At 32.4% G+C, this 19,123-nt stretch overlaps 1 protein-coding gene across 2 annotated transcripts in view; it reads right to left on the bottom strand.

Moving 5' to 3' along the window:
- Positions 1-19,123, bottom strand: part of Tdrd3 (tudor domain containing 3) — a 141,767-nt gene that overhangs the window by 74,357 nt on the left and 48,287 nt on the right. For both annotated transcript variants that reach the window (XM_027938063.3, XM_027938064.3), the window contains exons 3-5: positions 17,672-17,737; positions 5,931-6,091; positions 3,616-3,757 (exon numbers count right to left, since the gene is read on the bottom strand). In XM_027938063.3, coding sequence (XP_027793864.2) covers positions 3,616-3,757; positions 5,931-6,091; positions 17,672-17,737 — 369 coding nt within the window. The remainder of the gene's footprint in view (positions 1-3,615; positions 3,758-5,930; positions 6,092-17,671; positions 17,738-19,123) is intronic.

Raw genomic sequence — 19,123 nt, 5'->3', positions numbered from 1 at the left:
CCAGAGACATGAACACATCTAAGAATCAAATATACCCACTCAAGAGCCCTGTCAAGAACCAACACAAAATTCTGCAAAATGAAAGCCCATGCAGGCTTAACCCAGACAAGGAAACCATCCTGCCTATACCAAACCCATACAAGCAAACCGCCACAACAACATGTAGAGAAAGCTACTGAACAAACACGCCCAACTCCCAGACATATATACATACCTCTATCCACACATACCCAGGGTGCCAACCATATTAAACAACCCAAAACAATAGCCATCCATTCAACCAGCCACAAAGCAACCATTCAAAAGACCCTAAAACAGGTATGAAACAAAACCCACCAAGACCCAGCCTCCTAAGCAAAAAAATCCCAATAAACAATAAGATATCATTCCAAGAATTAAGAACAGGCTCAGACCTGCACCAGCACATTCAAATTCGACCCAGAAAAAACAAAACCTCAGGCCACCTTAACAGACTGGGCTATTTATAGCCAATTTAAGCGCATACACAAACTTACCTTCTGTGCTGTACAGCCTATTTACATTCTAAGTTTGGTCCTCTTACTTCACAAAATATTTTCTCTTCCTTTCAACTGTTCCTACCAAAGTATTTTCATACTTATAACTTTCTTATGTCTCTTTCCTAGTTGCTGATCCTTTCTCAAGTCCAATCCTGAAATAATCCCTAAGAAATTCCAGAACACCACTCCTTCCATGAGACAAAGCACTTCAATCAAAACAAAACACAGCCAAAACTCCACCTACTCCCTGCCCTTTTTGTAGCTGGACAAGGACACAGACCTCTGAGTGATGTTCCCAATTAAGGAGAGCAAACAATTGTAATAGACTATGATTATCTTGGATTGTACCTTGAATAGGTACAATGGAAGAGAAAAATCAAGATGAATGGCATAAAAGTGGGGAAATAATTTTTGCCCAAAAGTACAACTGAATAGGTCTAGCCTGAAAGTTGTTAGAGAACTGTGGCTAGAAATGTGTGAAATTGGTCCTTGTCTTAGAGGTGGTCACCAGGGATATTGGTGGGATCCGCATCCTAAGAGGCACTCAAGGACTAAAGATTCCCAATAACATTACCTATGGATATTAGTGAAACGATTGGGGTTCAGAGGGACATATCAAGAAAACTGGGCCTACATGGGTTCTGTGGTACACCTAGAAAAAGGCATTTTTAGCAGAGCAGTAGAGAAAGAGACTACTTGGCTTACAGTTTGGGGATTGGTGGGTTATCTCTTTCCCAAAGACCTTGGAGACACCTGAGCCAGCCAGGTTGACCTGGTTCATGTTGCAAGAGGAAGCTAAAGCAGAGCTTGACTAGCATTCTTCTGTCAGGGACAAAGGGCATTGATCAAGCCTCTTCCAGTAAGCCTGTCACCTGAGTCTTTAGATAGCAGCTATGCTAAATCACTTTTAACTGGCCAAAATAATCCAGTATTTCCTTTATTTGGGCAGAGATTTTTCTAAAAGGAGCACAGAACTTCAGGAAAAAAAGTAATAGTGCCATTGGTCCATTTTACTCACCCTCCAAAAGACAAGCCCCCAAATCTGAGGTATAGAATCTTTGTTTCATAGACCTGAAGATCCAAAGAATGAGACCCAGGGACAACAGAAGACAGAATAAAGTAGCAGAGTTTATTTTTGAAACAGCGGAAGCATAGCACCCATAAAGGAAGAGTCCTGAGTATGTTACTACTATCTAAGGATTTATAGGGTGTTTCTGGAGTTGACCTTCAACATTACTGGCTAATGACTTTTAGGGAAGTGAGTTTAATATCCAATCAGAGAAAAACACTCAGTGATCACGTACTCTCTGTCTAATCAGGATCTTGATTATGTGCTATTCACTTGCTTGATCACTGTGTGGTCTGGCCCATCAGATACTTTGTACACAGAATGCTGTAATCAAGGTTCCCCTGCTACCATACTTCTGGTCTAGTTCTGGCTCTTGCTCTCACTAGGCTCTTGCCTGGCTTTAGACAATAGGCAACACTTGAAGGGGGCATAGAACATCAATTTTAGTTTAAAGTAATTAGTTTACATGCTTTCCAATTAATTCATCCCACAAATACTTTCTATATTTATTACATGTAAGTTTCAGGACTACCACTTTAAAGATAGAAGATGGCAGCTCCAAAATAATGGGGGGGAAAGGGGCCATGGATTCTACTCAGATTTATCACTAACCTGTGTGATCATAAAGAAAGTTATTTAATAGTTCTTAAAAGTAAATACTTTTATATATGTAGATATAATGCCAACTTACAAGACTAACAGGAGGACCATAGGAAATATAATAAGAGCATAGCACCATATATATACACTGTTCAACAAATATTTGTAGAATTGAACAAAGATGATACAACAACCTTGTTGTAATCAAGGTTCCCCCGCTACCTGACCTCATGGTCTGATAATCTGACCTCAAGAAGGATATTATTTATTAAAGGATATAAAAAAAATAAAATAATTTGAGTGCAAGGTCAAAAGTAATATACTATTAATACAGATAACATGTTTCAAATATTTAATAAAGGATCAACTACTTCACTTTGTGAAGGAACAAGCATTTGTTCTAGGTCTAAAACCAAAGAGATCATTTGGACATGCAGGGATTGGAAGAGAAAAATCAAGATGAATGGCCCAAAAGTGGGGAAATAATTTTTGCCCAAAAGTACAACTGAAAAAAGCAAAGAGAATCAAAGAAGGAGTAAACGGCTTCATTTGACTGGAAGAAAATCTATGCAAAATAATTTAGAAAGTTTAACAGGTAAAAAAATTTCATCCAAAAAAAATGAAAAAAAATTTCATCCAAATTCAGACATTTGAAACAGAAGCAGAGTGTGACTTGTTCTGACCTATGCTAGAGGAAAATAATCTGTCAAAAGTGCATGAAATAAATTAGAAAAATGGAGAAATGATAGGTACTGAGATAAGTTAAATGGCTACTAAAGCAGTCAAAGCAAGAGACACTAAAGATCTAAACTGTAACAACAGCAATGGAGTGGGAAAGCAAGAAATTAATAAGGGATTCAGCTATAGTAGACCAACAGAATTAGTTGCAGCAAGCAAAGTAGAGAAACAATTACAAGACAATCAACATGAGTAGCAGGATGAAGATGTGCAGACACAAATGGGGAAAAGTATCAACTAATGCAACTAGAAAGTCAAGTACAACAAGGACTTCATTATAGTGGAATCCTAACTAGCTTTCATTTGCCTGCTTGTATGTATGTACATAAAACAAATATACATATACCCATACACCAGTATACGCACAATTTTTTAAGAATTATTCCCAGATACAGTATACATAGATCATAACATAAATCTTAGAAATTTTTAAACTTTTCAATAAAGAAGGATTTTTAAAATATAAAATATAATGAACGTAATAAAATATAATGAACACTAAAAAATTACATTTGCTCTATAGGAAGACCATGCTTAGACAAAGGTAGACAGTTGCTCTAAAGATCATCATATTTTATTCTACTCACTGTTACACAAAGAACTAATTTTACTACTTATTATAGGAAGAACTCCCTAAAATAAGAGAATACAGTGTTTTAAACATTCAAATCATTCTTAGTTTATACTCACTCTCTGTAACTCCCATTTCTCAATAAGGTGTTCCACTTCACCACCAAGAATTGTGGTATTAGAGTCATTCAAGAGCAGGAATCCGTTCTTTACATCAACAATGCCTGACAGCTTAACCTTAGTTCCAGGTGGTGTGTTCAAGCTAAAGCAAAGGAAAAAACAGTTAAACAAAACAAAACAAAACACATTGAAGTTCCTCCCCTAAAGTGGAATAAATTATGACTCAGTCAAGTTATTCAAATTGCATCAACATCAAAAATATTTTTCAGATTAGCTATCAAGTATAAATAGATCAATAGGGAGAAAGTCAGAAGACCAGATACAAGACTCTCATTTGCTAACTTAATGATAAAGAAATGTGCTTAGGTTTCCATGTGTTAAAACAACATAAACAACAGTAATCACATCCACAAAGTTATGGCAAAGACAAACAAAATAAAAGATTACTTTTTCAACACTACCATGCTACATAAATATATGTCTTTTTTTCCCCACTGAACTTTTGCTATACGTTGCAAAATGCTTTATATTACAAAATTAAATTTTAATACAAAAATATTCTGACCATTATAATTTAACATCTGTATGAATTATAGTAATCCATAAAAAATAATGGTCTTAAAAAAAAAACCATGTTAAAGATCAAATGATAATTATTTACACAGGAACATTAAAAGGCCTTTTAAAAAGAAAATGAGAGAGAATGAATTAGTAACTACTAAAAAGAGAGAGCAGCCTAGTGGCAGGAAACAAGGGGAAAATGTTTATCTTTAAATTATGTGTCTCTTTAAAGCAGAGGGGTGGTGTGGTATGGTAAAAAGAAAATAAAAAGGTTTCAGAGACATACAGATCTTACTTTGAATCCCAAATTTTGCTACTTAAATCACCTAATTTCTTGGCACCTTGTTTTCCTAATCTTTAAAATGTCAATAATGGTTATTGTCCTCATGGTTGTGAGGATTACGTGAGCTAATATTTGGAAAGTGCCTGGTTTGAACACTGGCTCTGCCACTCGCCATGCTCAACAATGGTAGTTAGTATTACTACTATAAAGTTGATGACATGTTCTATGTAAAACTGCTTCCTCTGTCAACCTGGCAAAAGTAAGAAATGCTACATTCTTCAGAGTTTACAGGTTAATAATTTCTTAACCTAGGCCATATCTAATTCTGTCTAAAATCTGAAAACCTTTCAAATTTTTTATAATATGCAAAATTATGCTTTATATATTTTATACTTCTAAACTAACATTTTGATTATAGAAAATAAAAATAAGCAACAATTGTTTTAAAAAGGTCTTTTAACACACTAAGCTATTTACAGTAATTTTAAGCCTTCTGTACACTAATTTTAAGAAGACTTTTCTATAACAGGTCAGTATTATTAGATTTGGAACAAATATTATGCCATGACTCCTTTTGCAAAAACCAGAGACAAAATGTTTACCCTTCTATTAATCTTTTGGTAAAGGAAATAAGGAAAGAAATCCATACCATCACATAAGTTTTCTCTAAAATAAAACAAACATAAAAGAAGCATACATACAGAGCCCTACTCCATCTCCTCTCACATATAACAAGGGATAAAATAGTCCAAATAATATACATAAAGTAGTGTGCCCTAAAAGATTTAGGCTGAATTAGAAAAGTATTCAAAACAGTTTCACATCATTCACTATATAAAAGCACATGAAATTCACTGCATGCTGATAGGTACGATACCAAGTTAATAGAAAAGTGTTAATACCATTGTTTTTTAAAGACATAGGGTTTATAAGATACTTACTAATAAGAATAAATAGAGTATACCTGTTTTTAAAGCTTAAAAAAATCCATACAGAAAAAGTCAGAATATGTAATAAAATTATTCTGTACATGTTATATATTTATGCATTTTAGCTATCAATGATCTTTCAATAAACTCATTAAAAATTAATTCTGAGTATCTTAATCACTCTTAGTAATAACTCCCAACTATTATGTACACAGGTACTGGGCTATCAGAAAGAAACTATGACACATTTAATAAAATTGTTCTGATCAATGAATGACCTAAAAGCCTCTAAAAAAATTTAAAAATTAATCTTCATGCAAAAACATTTTGAATCTATTTTTATAATTCACACTGAATCAAGGAGTAACTAACTTTATTCTTAACAATTTTCTCTATAGAAAAAGCTAAAATGCAAAGCTCCATAATTTCTTCTGAAAAATTATACACTTAGAGAGTTTACTGTGTTTTTTCCAAGTTCTTAAAATTTATTTTTGAATAGTACCTTCAAACACTCTTTAACAAGTACATAAAGTGCCAATCACCTTATTTTTGGCATATAACTAAATTCTACTGCTATGCAACTTGTATGACCATCAGTCATCTGCAAACGCAGCATCCTTGGTGCAGCCTGAGATTCCTCATTATCCTTTGGTGCAGCAATATTGCGAATTTTTTGAATTTGCAAAACACATGGACCTTCAAGCTGCCAAAACAAAACAAAACAAAAAAAAGCAATAAAAATCATTTTCTAGTTATGGCTGTGTTATCATCTATAGTGTTTCTCTTTTCTTTAACGGTTACAAATTATGATTTATAAAGTAACTTCAATTAAGGTAAAAACTGAAATTATATACAAATCATATGTGTGTGTGTGTATGTGAAGAACAATTTTAAAAATTCTGAATTCATTTATTATTCAGCTAGTAACATGAAAAGAAAACCCTTAGAAAATAAAGCTGTTATTTCTGGATAAAAGGTGTACTAATTGATGCTTTTATTCTTAAGAGCTCTAAATGGTTCATAAGCATCCTGCTTCTCCCCACCATGTACATTAGGGGACATTATAGAGATAAAGAACTTGAAAGTTCTTTAAGGGACATAAAACTTTATGGCAGCAGTTTGAAGGAATGATTTCTGTTCAAAGACATCAAGTTTAAAATACCCCCCTCTCTTGGTGTAAATGAACAATACAATACCCCAAAGTTTAAACTATATTAAGTTCAAGAAGTGTGAGTTAACTGGACACAGTAGTGTTGAGGCAGGAGGACTATGAGTTCAAAGCCAACCACAGCAACTTAGCAAGGTCCCAAGCAACTTGGTAGAACCCTTGTCTCTAAAAGAACAAAAACGCAGGGAGGAAGGCTGGGGGTGTGGCTTGGTGGTTAAGCACTCCTGGGTTCAATCCCCAGTAACAAAAAAAGGGGGTGAGTTACACTTGACTTATTTCCACATTTTCTTTTTCAAATGGTATTAAATCAAATGTTATATTATATAGTAGACAGTGTGGAGAAGAAATGTTCTCTCTTGCCAAACTTCAATCAAAAATAAAAAATAAATCAATGGACTAACTAGCTATAAAGTTTTATATAATAAAATGCTTGAGGCAAAGCTGGAAAACGACAGAAAAATCTGCTTAGACATCTGAAAAATAATTTCAACAAAAATTATCATTTTCACATAATAAAATATATCTTTAAATAGTATCACACTTGTAAATAAAATCCGGGTATATTAATTTATATTTTGAGCAAGAGAAATTTAAAATGATTGGCAGATATTTATACTAAATTTCTTGAGCAAATATGTCTCCACATTGAAATATTTTTACTCCACATTTACCAGTATTTTGCCTGCAAAAGAATAATTTTCTTTTAAAATTAGAACTAGAGAATAAAACTTTAAAAAAGAGTCTAAATTTTCATCTAATTATTTTGTTATAACTATAAAAGAATTCCAAGTTGAAAGTTGTCCAAATTTGGGCAAAAGGGAAAGAAGAAAGGGGAGAGGGCATGAGGGCAGGAAAGATGGTAGAATGAGATGTATGTATGACTGCACATATGGTGAGACTCTACATCATGTACAACCAGGGAAATAAAAAGTTGTGCTGCATTTGTGTAAAATGAATCAAAATACATTCTGCTGTCATGTACAACTAATTAGAATAAGAAAAAAAGATGCCCAACATCTTTAACAAATATAGACGAGCCGCTAATTCAGGTTGAAATTTTCCTTTGGCTTTACTAATGTCATTACAATAGGACATTTAAATTATATAATAGAGAAGTTATGGTTATTATAGTGTTCATCACTGTTTACTTTATTATCACCAATATTTTTAGACTATGCATGAAAAATATCTTGCCTTAGATGTTTAATATGGCCCACCAGTCACATGTGGCCTTTTTCACCTACATTTACGTCAATTAAAAATAATGAAGTTAAAAATTCATTTCTTCAGTTGCACTTACCATATTTCAAGTGTTTTATACCTGTACAGCACAGAGATATACCATTGACATCAATGCAAAATGTGCCCTAGACAATCAGTGATGATCTAGTCTTACGTGTTTCAAAGAAAGACTCAGGCATCCTCGGGACAGAACTTTCACTAGTGTCTTGGGAGGGAAACATTTCTTTCTATTTAATGTTTAATAGGAAAGAAATTAAGCTTTACTAATTTAATATCCAGAGTGACAAAGTCATCCTCACTAAGCACATATGACAGATATGAAGTCAGAGGCACCTTCACAGAATTTTGGGAGTTCTATATCCCCTGGTTGTTGACATGGCATTTTCATACTGGTTTGTTTGTGTTAAGATAAACTGCCTTTTATTTATGCATAGTTAAATGGATATATTTACTGTATTGCCTAGCTTTAACACTAATGCTCACAACATGGATAAGATGCTGTAAAAGATTTTGCCAAAGAAATATAAACTGAAGATAACACAAATGATGCAACACAAGATAGGAACAAGACTCTTTTGCTGATCTCTTATATCTGGAACAAAAAAAGCTGGGGAATAATAAGAAGGAATACCTGCCCCCAATTCCTGATGCTTCCTAGCAAGCAGATTACTTATTTAATCAATCCAATTCCTGGCCTCTCCATTCCTTTTATAAACTGAATAGTGGCCCCTCCAAAAGACAGATCCACCTGGAAATACAACCTCATTTGGGAAAAGGGTCTTTTCAGACATAATTAAAGTAAGGATACAGAAATGATAATACACTGGATTAGGATGTGCAATAAATCCAATTATGAGTGTCCTTGGAAAACAAAAATAAAGATACCAGGTATAAAAATCACATGAACTTGGAGGCAGAAATTGAAGTTATGTAACTACAAGCGAAGAAGGAAAAAGTGCCTAGAACTAACAAAAGCTAGGAAAAGCATGAAACAGATTCTCTCTCAGGGTTTCCAAAAAGAACCAACCTAGGTGACACCTTGATTTTATACATCAGACCTGAAGAAATGTGAGAAAATAAATTTCCATGGTTTTCAGCTACCAAGTTTTGTGGCAATCTGTTACAACAACCTCAGCTAAGGCATCCACTAATGGAATGACTTGTCTAGGAAGAATAAACTGTATAAATTGGGTCCAGCCTCATCCTTCTTCCTCTTGAGATGTAGCCAGGGACCCTAAAGAAAGAGGCAATTATTCAACAATATCAACAAGTTGGCAAATTCCATGAATTAGGATATGAGACTGTTAAGTTTCATGGTTCACTTAATTGGCCCATATTTTCCAAATATATTTTTATTAATAACAAAACGGGAATTTTGGTCAATATCTGCCAATCAGTTCAAAAGCAAAGTAAAAAAAAAAAGTACATACTATATATTAGATACTCTTGAGAAACCCTCAAATTATGCATAAGTTCTTTATAGTCATTTCTCAATGGGAATCACCAAGTCTTACTATCAGTACTTCTACAATTCTGAAATATTATTTAAGTATACCCATGAGATAAAATTAAAATTTTCATTATCCTTCTTATAATCTTCAGTTTATTATACTCTTCAGAATTACTAGATCTAAACACTATGAGTTCAAGATCCTATGAGTTCAGTACTATGAGTTCAAATCATCTAAAAGCAGTCACAAAAATAGATGAGAATTTAAAAATCTGTGTTTACTATTAGGGCAACTCCAAAATAAAAGATATTAATTTTAAGTAAAAATAATAATTTTAAAAAGACTATAATCATTAACAACCCAAGATTTTGTTAACTGTCTGATTTTTCTTTTTATACAAATAATAAGAACAAGTAAATAAAATCATTCTAAAAACTTTTTAAGGTAAGAGAACTTTATCATTATATCTCCAGGTAAAAACCTCTAATAAACAATATCAAGTATCTGCCAGAAATATTCTCTGAGGCTATCATCTGGCTTCATTCCTTCTTCTCCTGAGAAAAATGAACATCTCTGTCATCTAAACTTCCAGGCAGTCATACAACTGGATATGGAGTATAAGATTTAAATGAATATACTAGCTTATTAATTTGTTGGTTATAATAAATAGCATTCTTATGTACCAGAGTCTCCAAAGTTTATATGACACAGAAATAGTTCTTTAAAGTTTGATCATACCTACATAAATATTAAAACAGATATTTTACAACTCTAGAAGCCACTTAAATGTTTGTATTCTATGACAATATGAAAAAAAATCTGTCAGCCATTTATTTTTATAATCTTGCACTACCTTCTCCATCAAACCTAGAAATAAGCCATATATTTGACAGGAATCGGAGTATGATTTAGTTCTCATCAATGCTCCATCATTAATGCAAAGTAGATTAAAATTAAGAGGAAATAAAACAACTTCACCATCCACAATTCTTTTAACTTAAAATCATAATTCATTTTTTCTTTATCCTATCACAACTGCCAAAAGTATTTCCAATGGCTTCAGGAGATTTCCTGGGGCTAATTATTTCACTCATTCATTTCAAGGAAAAATTTTTCCCCTCTGTACTGAGGATGGAATCTAGAGGAACTCTACCACTGAATTGCATGCCCTTTCATTTTCAGTTTTTATTTTGAGACAGGGTCTCACTAAGTTGCTAAGGCTGTGATCCTCTTGCCTCAGCCCAAAGAGCTGAGATTAAGGGATGTGCCACCACAACTGACATTCAAGGGAAATTTTTGACTAGACCATTTACATCTGTACTTTAGGATCCAGGCACCTGGGCCATGTTGCAAGAAAGCTCTCTTGAAAGAAGAAAGATTAATTCAGCCTATGGCTGTTTTAAAAGCCTAAAGGTTAAGCTTTAAATAGCATTTATGATTCCCTCTTACTTAACTCCTTCTTTCTTTGTCACGCTAACTCCACATAACATTTTTACACAATTGGACTTTAATAAACATGTAGGTGGTGCATGAAGAGAAAAAGAAAAAATATGATTGATTACACCTTGTACCATCCCTAAGTATGGTATCAGACCCAACAAAACTAAAATAAGAGGTCTGTATGACATTTAAAACTTCAGAAATATTCCCTATGTTATCTGGAGAGGCCCTTAGCATAAGCCTTAACATGGAGAACATTTTCTTCAAGAAAAGATCTATGTTTCTTTATGGTAGTAACTTAAGAGTCTCAACTTTTGACTAGTGGCAAAGTGAATCTTGGCCAGAATCTTAACTCACTGTAAGTCAGCAGCACCAGCACTGGTTCCAGGTAGAAGCAAATACCACATCCCTTTTAGGAAAAAACATTTCTATTCAGGTACCAAGGATTCCCACACAGAAAGTTCAAGAAACATGAAATCATGAGACTTAAAAGACAGCAAGCCACAAAGACTGAGAAACCTAAAAAAAATTATCAAATAAAATTTTAGGCTTGTAAGGTCTTAAGAATTTGGAATTATCAAACAGAGACTATAGAAAAATCATCTACATCTAGAGAATTTATATAGAATTCGGATTCCAGTAATTAGGAAAAAATATTCCTCTCAAGAAAACAAGTGACATGTAAAAATATGTAATTTTATAGTTGTATAAAATAAGCCTTTGAAAATTTCAAAAAGCAGCTACCAATCCATCCAAATTCTTTCATCACAATGTAAGTCAATTAAAAATCTATAACAAAAAAGAAAATATATATATACCAATTATACTATAATTAAAACAGGCAAAGAAGAAACTATGAGATGAACCAAAAATATTTACAACTGAAAGATGATAAAATTACCTGCATAAAAACTTTGGGATACAAACTAGTGCTATGAGAAAAATTAATAGCCTTAGAAGATTTATATTAGAAAAAAAAAATGAGTTGAACAACAGGTTAGAAAGGGGAAAAAATGAGTTCCAACTAGCTATAAAAAAAGACAAATAAATGATATAAACTCAAAATACAATAGAGGGTTAATAAAAGTCTAGCATTATTCTTTATTCAGACTAACAAAATTGATGCCTCACATTATTAATCAAGAAACAAAAAATAAAGGCAAATAATTTAAGGACTGAAGATGCAGAAAAAGCATTTGGCAAAATATAACATCCATTTATGTTCAAAACACAAGAAAAATAAGGGATAGTAGAAACATACCTCAACACTGTAAGAGCTATCTATGCTAAACCCAAAGCCAACATCATTCTAAATGGAGAAAAATTGAAAGCATTCCCTCTAAAAGGGATGGATTCCCTTTTTCATCACTTATATTCAACATAGTTATAGAAACTCTAGCCAGAGCAATTAGACAGAAGAAAGAAATTAAAGGGATACAAATAGGAAAAGAAGAATTCAAAATATCCCTATTTGCTGAAGACATGATTATATATTTAGAAGACTCAAAAAAAAAAAAAAAAAACCTACCAGAAAACTCCTAAAACTCATAAATAAATTCAGCAAAGTAGCAGGACATAAAATTAACACCCATAAATCAACTGCATTCCTATACATTAGTGATGAATCCACTGAAAGAGAAATTAGGAAAACTGTCCCATTCACAACAGCCTCAAAATAAAATACTTGGGATTCAATCTAACAAAAGAGGTGAAAGACCTCTACAATGAGAACTACAGAACACTAAAGAAACTGAAGAAGACCTTAAACAATGGAAAGATTTCCCATGTTCTTGGATAGGCAGAATTAATATTGTCAAAATGGCCATACTACCAAAAGCACTATACAGATTAATGCAATTCCTATTAAGGTTCTAGTGATGTTATTCATAGAAATACAAAAAGCAGTCATGAAATTCATTTGAAAAACTAAGAGGCCCAGAATAGCAAAGCAATCCTCAACAATAGAAGTGAAGCAGGAGGCATCACAATATCATAGTAACAAAAACAACATGGTATTGGCACTAAAACAGACATGAAGACCAATGGTACAGAATAGAAGGCATAGGAAAAACCCACATAAACAGAGTTATCTCATACTAGACAAAGACACCATAAAATGCATTGGAGAAAAGATAGCCTCTTCAACAAATAATGCTGAGAAACTGGAAAGCCATATGTAATAAAATGAAATTAGACCTCTATCTCTTACCTTGCACAGACTTAACTCAAAATGGATCAAAAACATAGGCATTAGACCACTTACCTAAAGTGTAAGAAGTAAGATTATTTCAAGTGCCATAAAAGATACAATTCAAATGGATTTTATATATACTGCTAAAAGTAATACACATTCATGCAACTGCTTTGCAAAATAATCTGGCACTATTTCATCCACAAAGCTGAACACTGGCTTAACTCTATCTTACAGTAATTCATGTCTTGGTTATATTCCCTAAGGAAAATCTTTCAAATGTACATCAGGAAATCTAAATATAGACCTAAAAGGTAGTGTCTATTATCAAAACAATTAATAACAACCTCGATGGCCATCAACAGAATTAATATGCATTTATTACTTTAGTTATGTTTACATTGTTTAATATTATATAAAAGAGAAAATGAATGATATATGCAACAGACATACATTACAGTAATAATATTGAATGATAAACCCAAGTTATAGCAGATAATAACATGCTATCATTTTAAAAAGCTCCAAAACAAAACAATTAGGTTGTTAAAGAATAATGACATATGCAACCAAAACATTTGTAAAAGTCAAAGAGAATCAAACTCAAAATTTACAGCAGTTGTTCCTTGGTGTGGTGTTGTGGTGGTGGTGGGGGACTAAGATCATAAGTAGAGTGATTGCAATGTTTCAGTTTTTACAGCTGGTTGAGGATTCACAGGTGCTGACTTCATTTAATTATGCTTTAAAACATAGCTACTTGTATACATTAAATATTTAAAATAATTCACATATTTTAAAATTAACACATTGAGTTCTCTGAAATGTCAGGAAAATCAGAGAACTAAGTCTGAAACATATGCAACAGGAAACACTCAAAAATAAAAGCACAGACACTGGTTGGATGACACGGGTAAGCTTAGCAAAAACACTTCTGAAAGAAGACAAGAGAGAGATACTCATTTGTAGTATTTAACAATTTCCATGACTAATTTCAACTACCAACTAGGTATTACTGCACTCTAAACTGGAAAGAGCTGCTGAAAATCAACATTCATAAACTAGAACAAGCTGAATCCAGTATACTACAAGTATTAGCACTGTGCTTTGTATCAGTGATCTCACTGGTCCTGCACACTTACCCTAGCACTGCTACAAGAGATTGAGTGCAATTTCAGTCAGTCAAAACCCCAAAATGATATTTTAAGTGACTTGATCATTTGACCACAGAAAATCTTGTTGCAATTCTAGTACCAGATGATCATTCTCTCCACTTCCAGTTTCTCTTTTTTAACTTGTAATTTCCCACCTTTATTGTTTTTTTATATGACAGCAGAATGCATTATAATTCTTATTACACATATAGAGCACAATTTTTCATATCTCCGGTTTATACAAAGTATATTCACAACAACTCATGTCTTCATACCTATACTTTGGATAATAATGATTATCACATTCCACCATCATTTCTAACCCCAGGCCCCCTCCCTTCTCCTCCAACCCCTCTGTACTAACTACAGTTCATCTATTCCTCTCATGTTCCCTCTCCCTATCCCACTATAAATCAGCCTTCTTATGTCAAAGAAAACATTCTGCATTTTGGTTTTTGGGGATTGGCTAACTTCACTTAGCATTATCTTCCCTAACTTCATCCATTTACCTAAAAATGCCATGATTTAACTGTCTCTATTGCTGAGTAATATTCCATTGTGTATATGCCACATTTTTTTTATCCACTCATCTATTGATGGGCATCTAGGTTGGTTCCACAGTTTAGCTATTGTGAATTGTGCTGCTATAAACATCGATGTGGCTGTTTCCCTGTAGTATGCTGTTTTTAAGTCCTTTGGGTATAGATAGAGAAGAGGGATAAGCTGGGTCAAATGATGGTTCTATTCCCAATTTTCCAAGAAATCTCCATCCTGCTTTCCAGATTGGCTGCACCAATTTGCAGTCCCACCAGCAGTGTATGAGTGTACCTTTTCCCCCATATTCTTGCCAACACTTATTGTTGTTTGTCTTCATAATAGCTGCCATTCTGATTGGAGTGAGATGATATCTTAGAGTGGTTTTGATTTGCATTTTTCTAATTGCTACAGATATTGGATATTTTTTCATATATTTGTCGACAGAATGTATATTGAAAATGTATATTGAAAATATTACTTTACACCAAAATCTGGCAGGGTCAAGAGAGAGGCAGATTACTTATTCAAATACTCCACTTACTAAATGTTGCCATATAGCTTATGCAGACTCAAATAAAGTTTATTTTAAACTAGAACTAAAACATATGCAATTTAGTGACAGATGATTCTATATTCATGTCTTTATAAGGATTCAGTCACTATCAACATGGTAAAATGCTAGTTAATAAAGTATTTCAATAAAAGCATAAATAAATCATTAGTCTTTATTTTAGAGACAAATAATCCAAAGTAATGCAATTCACATAAAAATACATTTCTTGAACATTTACGTTTATAATAATTTATATTATTTTTATATAATGTATGGAGTTTTAACAGTACATGAAATGAGTAATGTGTCAGCTTCTTAAAAATTTTTATGAAAATTATTTTTCAAAATATCTTCATTAATACTGTGAGAATTATATTTGGTGTCAGAAACAAGTAATAAAAACAATAGTATTATTAAAGAGGAAGAATAAAAAAGAGGTATCTAATAATTTGTTTCATGTAAAAGGGCTTATTTCATATCTATCCAATTTATACACAAAGTCTTACCAGCATTAAGAATGTTTTCAAGGATAAAATTTGGCAAAGAATATTCTAGACCAGAACATTTAGTTTTCATTCTTAGCTGCATTCAAAGAAAATCTTTAAAAGTAGTACTACACAAAACTTTTAGAAGTAAAAATGCTCTCAGAAAGTGAAGGGAGCAGAGAAGTGTCACCACTAATACTCAGGAAATCACAGCAGAGGTGGATTCTCAGGTTCTCTATGGCCACAGAGCGAAATGGAAAACCAATAATCCAGAAAGCTCCAAATTTTCTTTAAAAAACTGGTGTAAGGATGTGCAAACATTGCTTTGATATTACTTTTTTTCCCTGTGGAGAATCACTGTACTCATCAGATATATCAGAGATTGCTGTCCAACTTGGGGGCTTATAATCCAGTATTTTTTTAAGTATACTTCCCAGACTAGCAAAATCAACTTTTCCTGGGAAACTTGATCAAATTTCAATGTTCCATCCTATTTTAATGGAATCAGAAACTCAGGCAGGAATAGGGGTAATTTGGGATCCAAGGATCTCTATTACAGACAGATCTCAGGGCAATTCTTGTGGAAGAAGTTTGAGAACTACCACTGTAACTAAAAAGGAAATGTAAAAAAACTGGAAAAGAATCAAAAAGTACAATGAAGATGACAGACTAGCTTGAAACTAAGAATCTAAAAAGGACAGTTTTAGCAAAAAGAAACTTGTGGCAATGACATATATAAGTCTCCAAGTCTCTGAACATTATTCAAAAAAGATAGTAACCAGATACTCACCATTTCCTCTGAGGGACTATAAAGATCAGAGAATGCAAGTTGCAGCACATGAAATGTGGGTTTAAATATAAATAAAGCTTTCTCATTTTATTAAATATGCAAATGAATTTCTGAAGGAAGATGTAGAACCCTTTTCTCTGATGGTTGTTAACAGATTAATGATCTGTTAAATTGTAAACAGAGTAGTGCTCTTCTCTAATAGTTCTTACCATCTATTGCAAAAAATGGATTAATATTTAGGAAATATAAAAACATTGTTATATTAGAGACCTTTTATCCAAAATTTAAAAGATCTACTTTAAATATCTGAGTGCTAAAAAAAATAAGAATGTGCATTCAAAAACAAATGTAGTCCTTAAAAATATTTCTTTAAAGTATAGCCAATAATGTTCCTTTAATAGTTCAAAAAGTGACAAGCACATATCAAATTGTTGATTAACACAATTTATATATATTTACCAATAAAGAGAAAATAACTCAACATGAATGATTAGGAAACAAAAGACTACTGACACATCTCTTAAAGATGTATGCTTATATTTAAAAAAGAGATCACTGAGCCAGACAATTGTGGTGCATTCCTATAATCCCAGTTATTTGGAAGGCTAAGGCAAGAGGATTGCAAGTTCAAGGCCAGCCTGGGCAACTTAGCAAGAGCCTGTCTCAAAATAAAAGAATAAGGGCTGGAGTATAGCTCAGTGAAAGTGCTTGCCTAACATGTGTGAAGCCCTGAGTTCAATTCCCAGTGCCATAAAGAAAATATAAATAAATAAATAAATAAATAAACAAACAAACAAACAAATAAATAAATGAAAAGAAAAACAGATCATAGAAAAAGTTCATAATATGAATATATATTTGTACAATATAAAATTATAGCAAAAAACAAAAGCATATCTTTGCCAAATTGCTCCTAATATTCTCTTATAATCTGACACTCTTATTAAGTAAAATAAAAAGATAATTAAAATAAGAAGTAGGAAAAGGTCTTTGTCCTGAGTTCCAATAACCTGTGGTAAGTCTTACATGTAAAGTAAGCCTACCATATTTATAATTCCTAAAAGTGTTTTTCCTTTAATTTTTTTAAAGTCACAAAAATTTAAGTTTTAATATTTTTCAAAGTGTATAGACAGTCGTTATAATGATGATTTTGTGAACTGTTCACTTCCAAAATATTTTGCAATTGAAATTTATTGAAAAAATAGTCCATTAATTTAGTAGATGTTCTTATTTATTGTTCTTAGCAAAATTCAGGAAGTTAGCAATTTGCTTTACCTTTTCTACCTTTCCACCATTGATGTCACTGGGAAGAAATTTCTTGCCAATTGTTCTCAGATCTGTCTAAAATAAAAATATTATTATTAAAACAGAATTCTATAAAAAGTAAATCTAAATCTAATTTCATATACAAAAGATGAAATTACTTAAGGTTTATAGAACAAAAAGTTTTTTACATATCTTTATATGCATGAAATATGAGACCTTGTATGTTACTATTTACTGAACTGACATATGTTAAACAACTTATGTAAGGGACTTTGTTATCTGAAAAGACTGCTTAAATGTATGAATCTCATAATAAGTTAATCAGTCTTTTCAGATAATATAGTCTCATGTTCAAGTTGTTTAATGTGTGCCAGGACAGTGAATAATAAAATATAAGGCCTCATATTTCCTTAGGTAACCTTTTAACTTACTCTCCTCTATTAAAATATCAAATTTGAGTTTATGTAAATTACAGTCTTACTAAAAACATAATGCTTCAATCCAAAATCAGAAGATAGTTTTCAAATACATGAACATATTATATTTCAAACAAATGAATCCCATCCACATAACTCTGATATGCAAGACATGAAAACATGGCTAAAATATCCATATCCTAACAAAGAACATAACACTCAAATATACCAGGGAACAATACCACTGGAATAGCAAAGAAGTAAGATCTCACTAAAGAAAGAAATTATTTCATTTCCTTACACAAATTACAAAAATAGAAGTTGAAAAACAAACTGACTATATGAAAATTCAGATATATAACTCCATAAATCACAGCAGAACAAAAAAAGGAATACATAAGGACTAACACAGCATGACTTACAGCATTTGAAACACAAAAGAAAAACTAGGGCTGGGGTAGTGGCTCAGTGGTAGAGTGCCTGCCTGACATGTGTGAGGCACTGGGTTCCATCTTCAGCACCACAAATAAATAAATAAACAAACGAGCGTATCCATCTATAGCTACAAAAAATATATATATAGTCTATATAAAAAGCAGAACTTTTTAGGATTGTATCCTCTTGAAGTGAAAACCAAAGGACAGGCAAAAAAATTGTTCAGAGCAAAACTATCAGTACTTATGAAAAGTTTATGAATTGGACTTAGGAAAAGGTCCGAAATATTTAGGCTGAGAAACTATCTTGATGCCTGAGATAGTGCAATTAGTGTAAATCTAAAGTTGTATCATCTTTGTTATTCCTTAAACAAAGTAAATAGTAGCTTTTCATTACCTTATGAACAAAATAAAATAGACTTAAATACATTTAATCACATACAGTATAAGGGAAAATTTGTATTACACTTAAGAAGAAAACACATTGTCATTTTTGACAATTACTTTGATATGAAATGAATATATATAAAGAGGCAGGAGTCTTCTTTGAACACCCACAATTATATCACCCTTTTTAAAATGTTTACATGTACTCAGTCAGCTTAAGAAAC

The sequence above is a fragment of the Marmota flaviventris genome, chromosome 4 (assembly GCF_047511675.1).
Source record: "Marmota flaviventris isolate mMarFla1 chromosome 4, mMarFla1.hap1, whole genome shotgun sequence".
Classification (NCBI taxonomy): Eukaryota; Metazoa; Chordata; class Mammalia; order Rodentia; family Sciuridae; genus Marmota; species Marmota flaviventris.
Note: the sequence above shows the minus strand (reverse complement) of the source record. Positions and strands in the feature narration are given on the sequence as shown.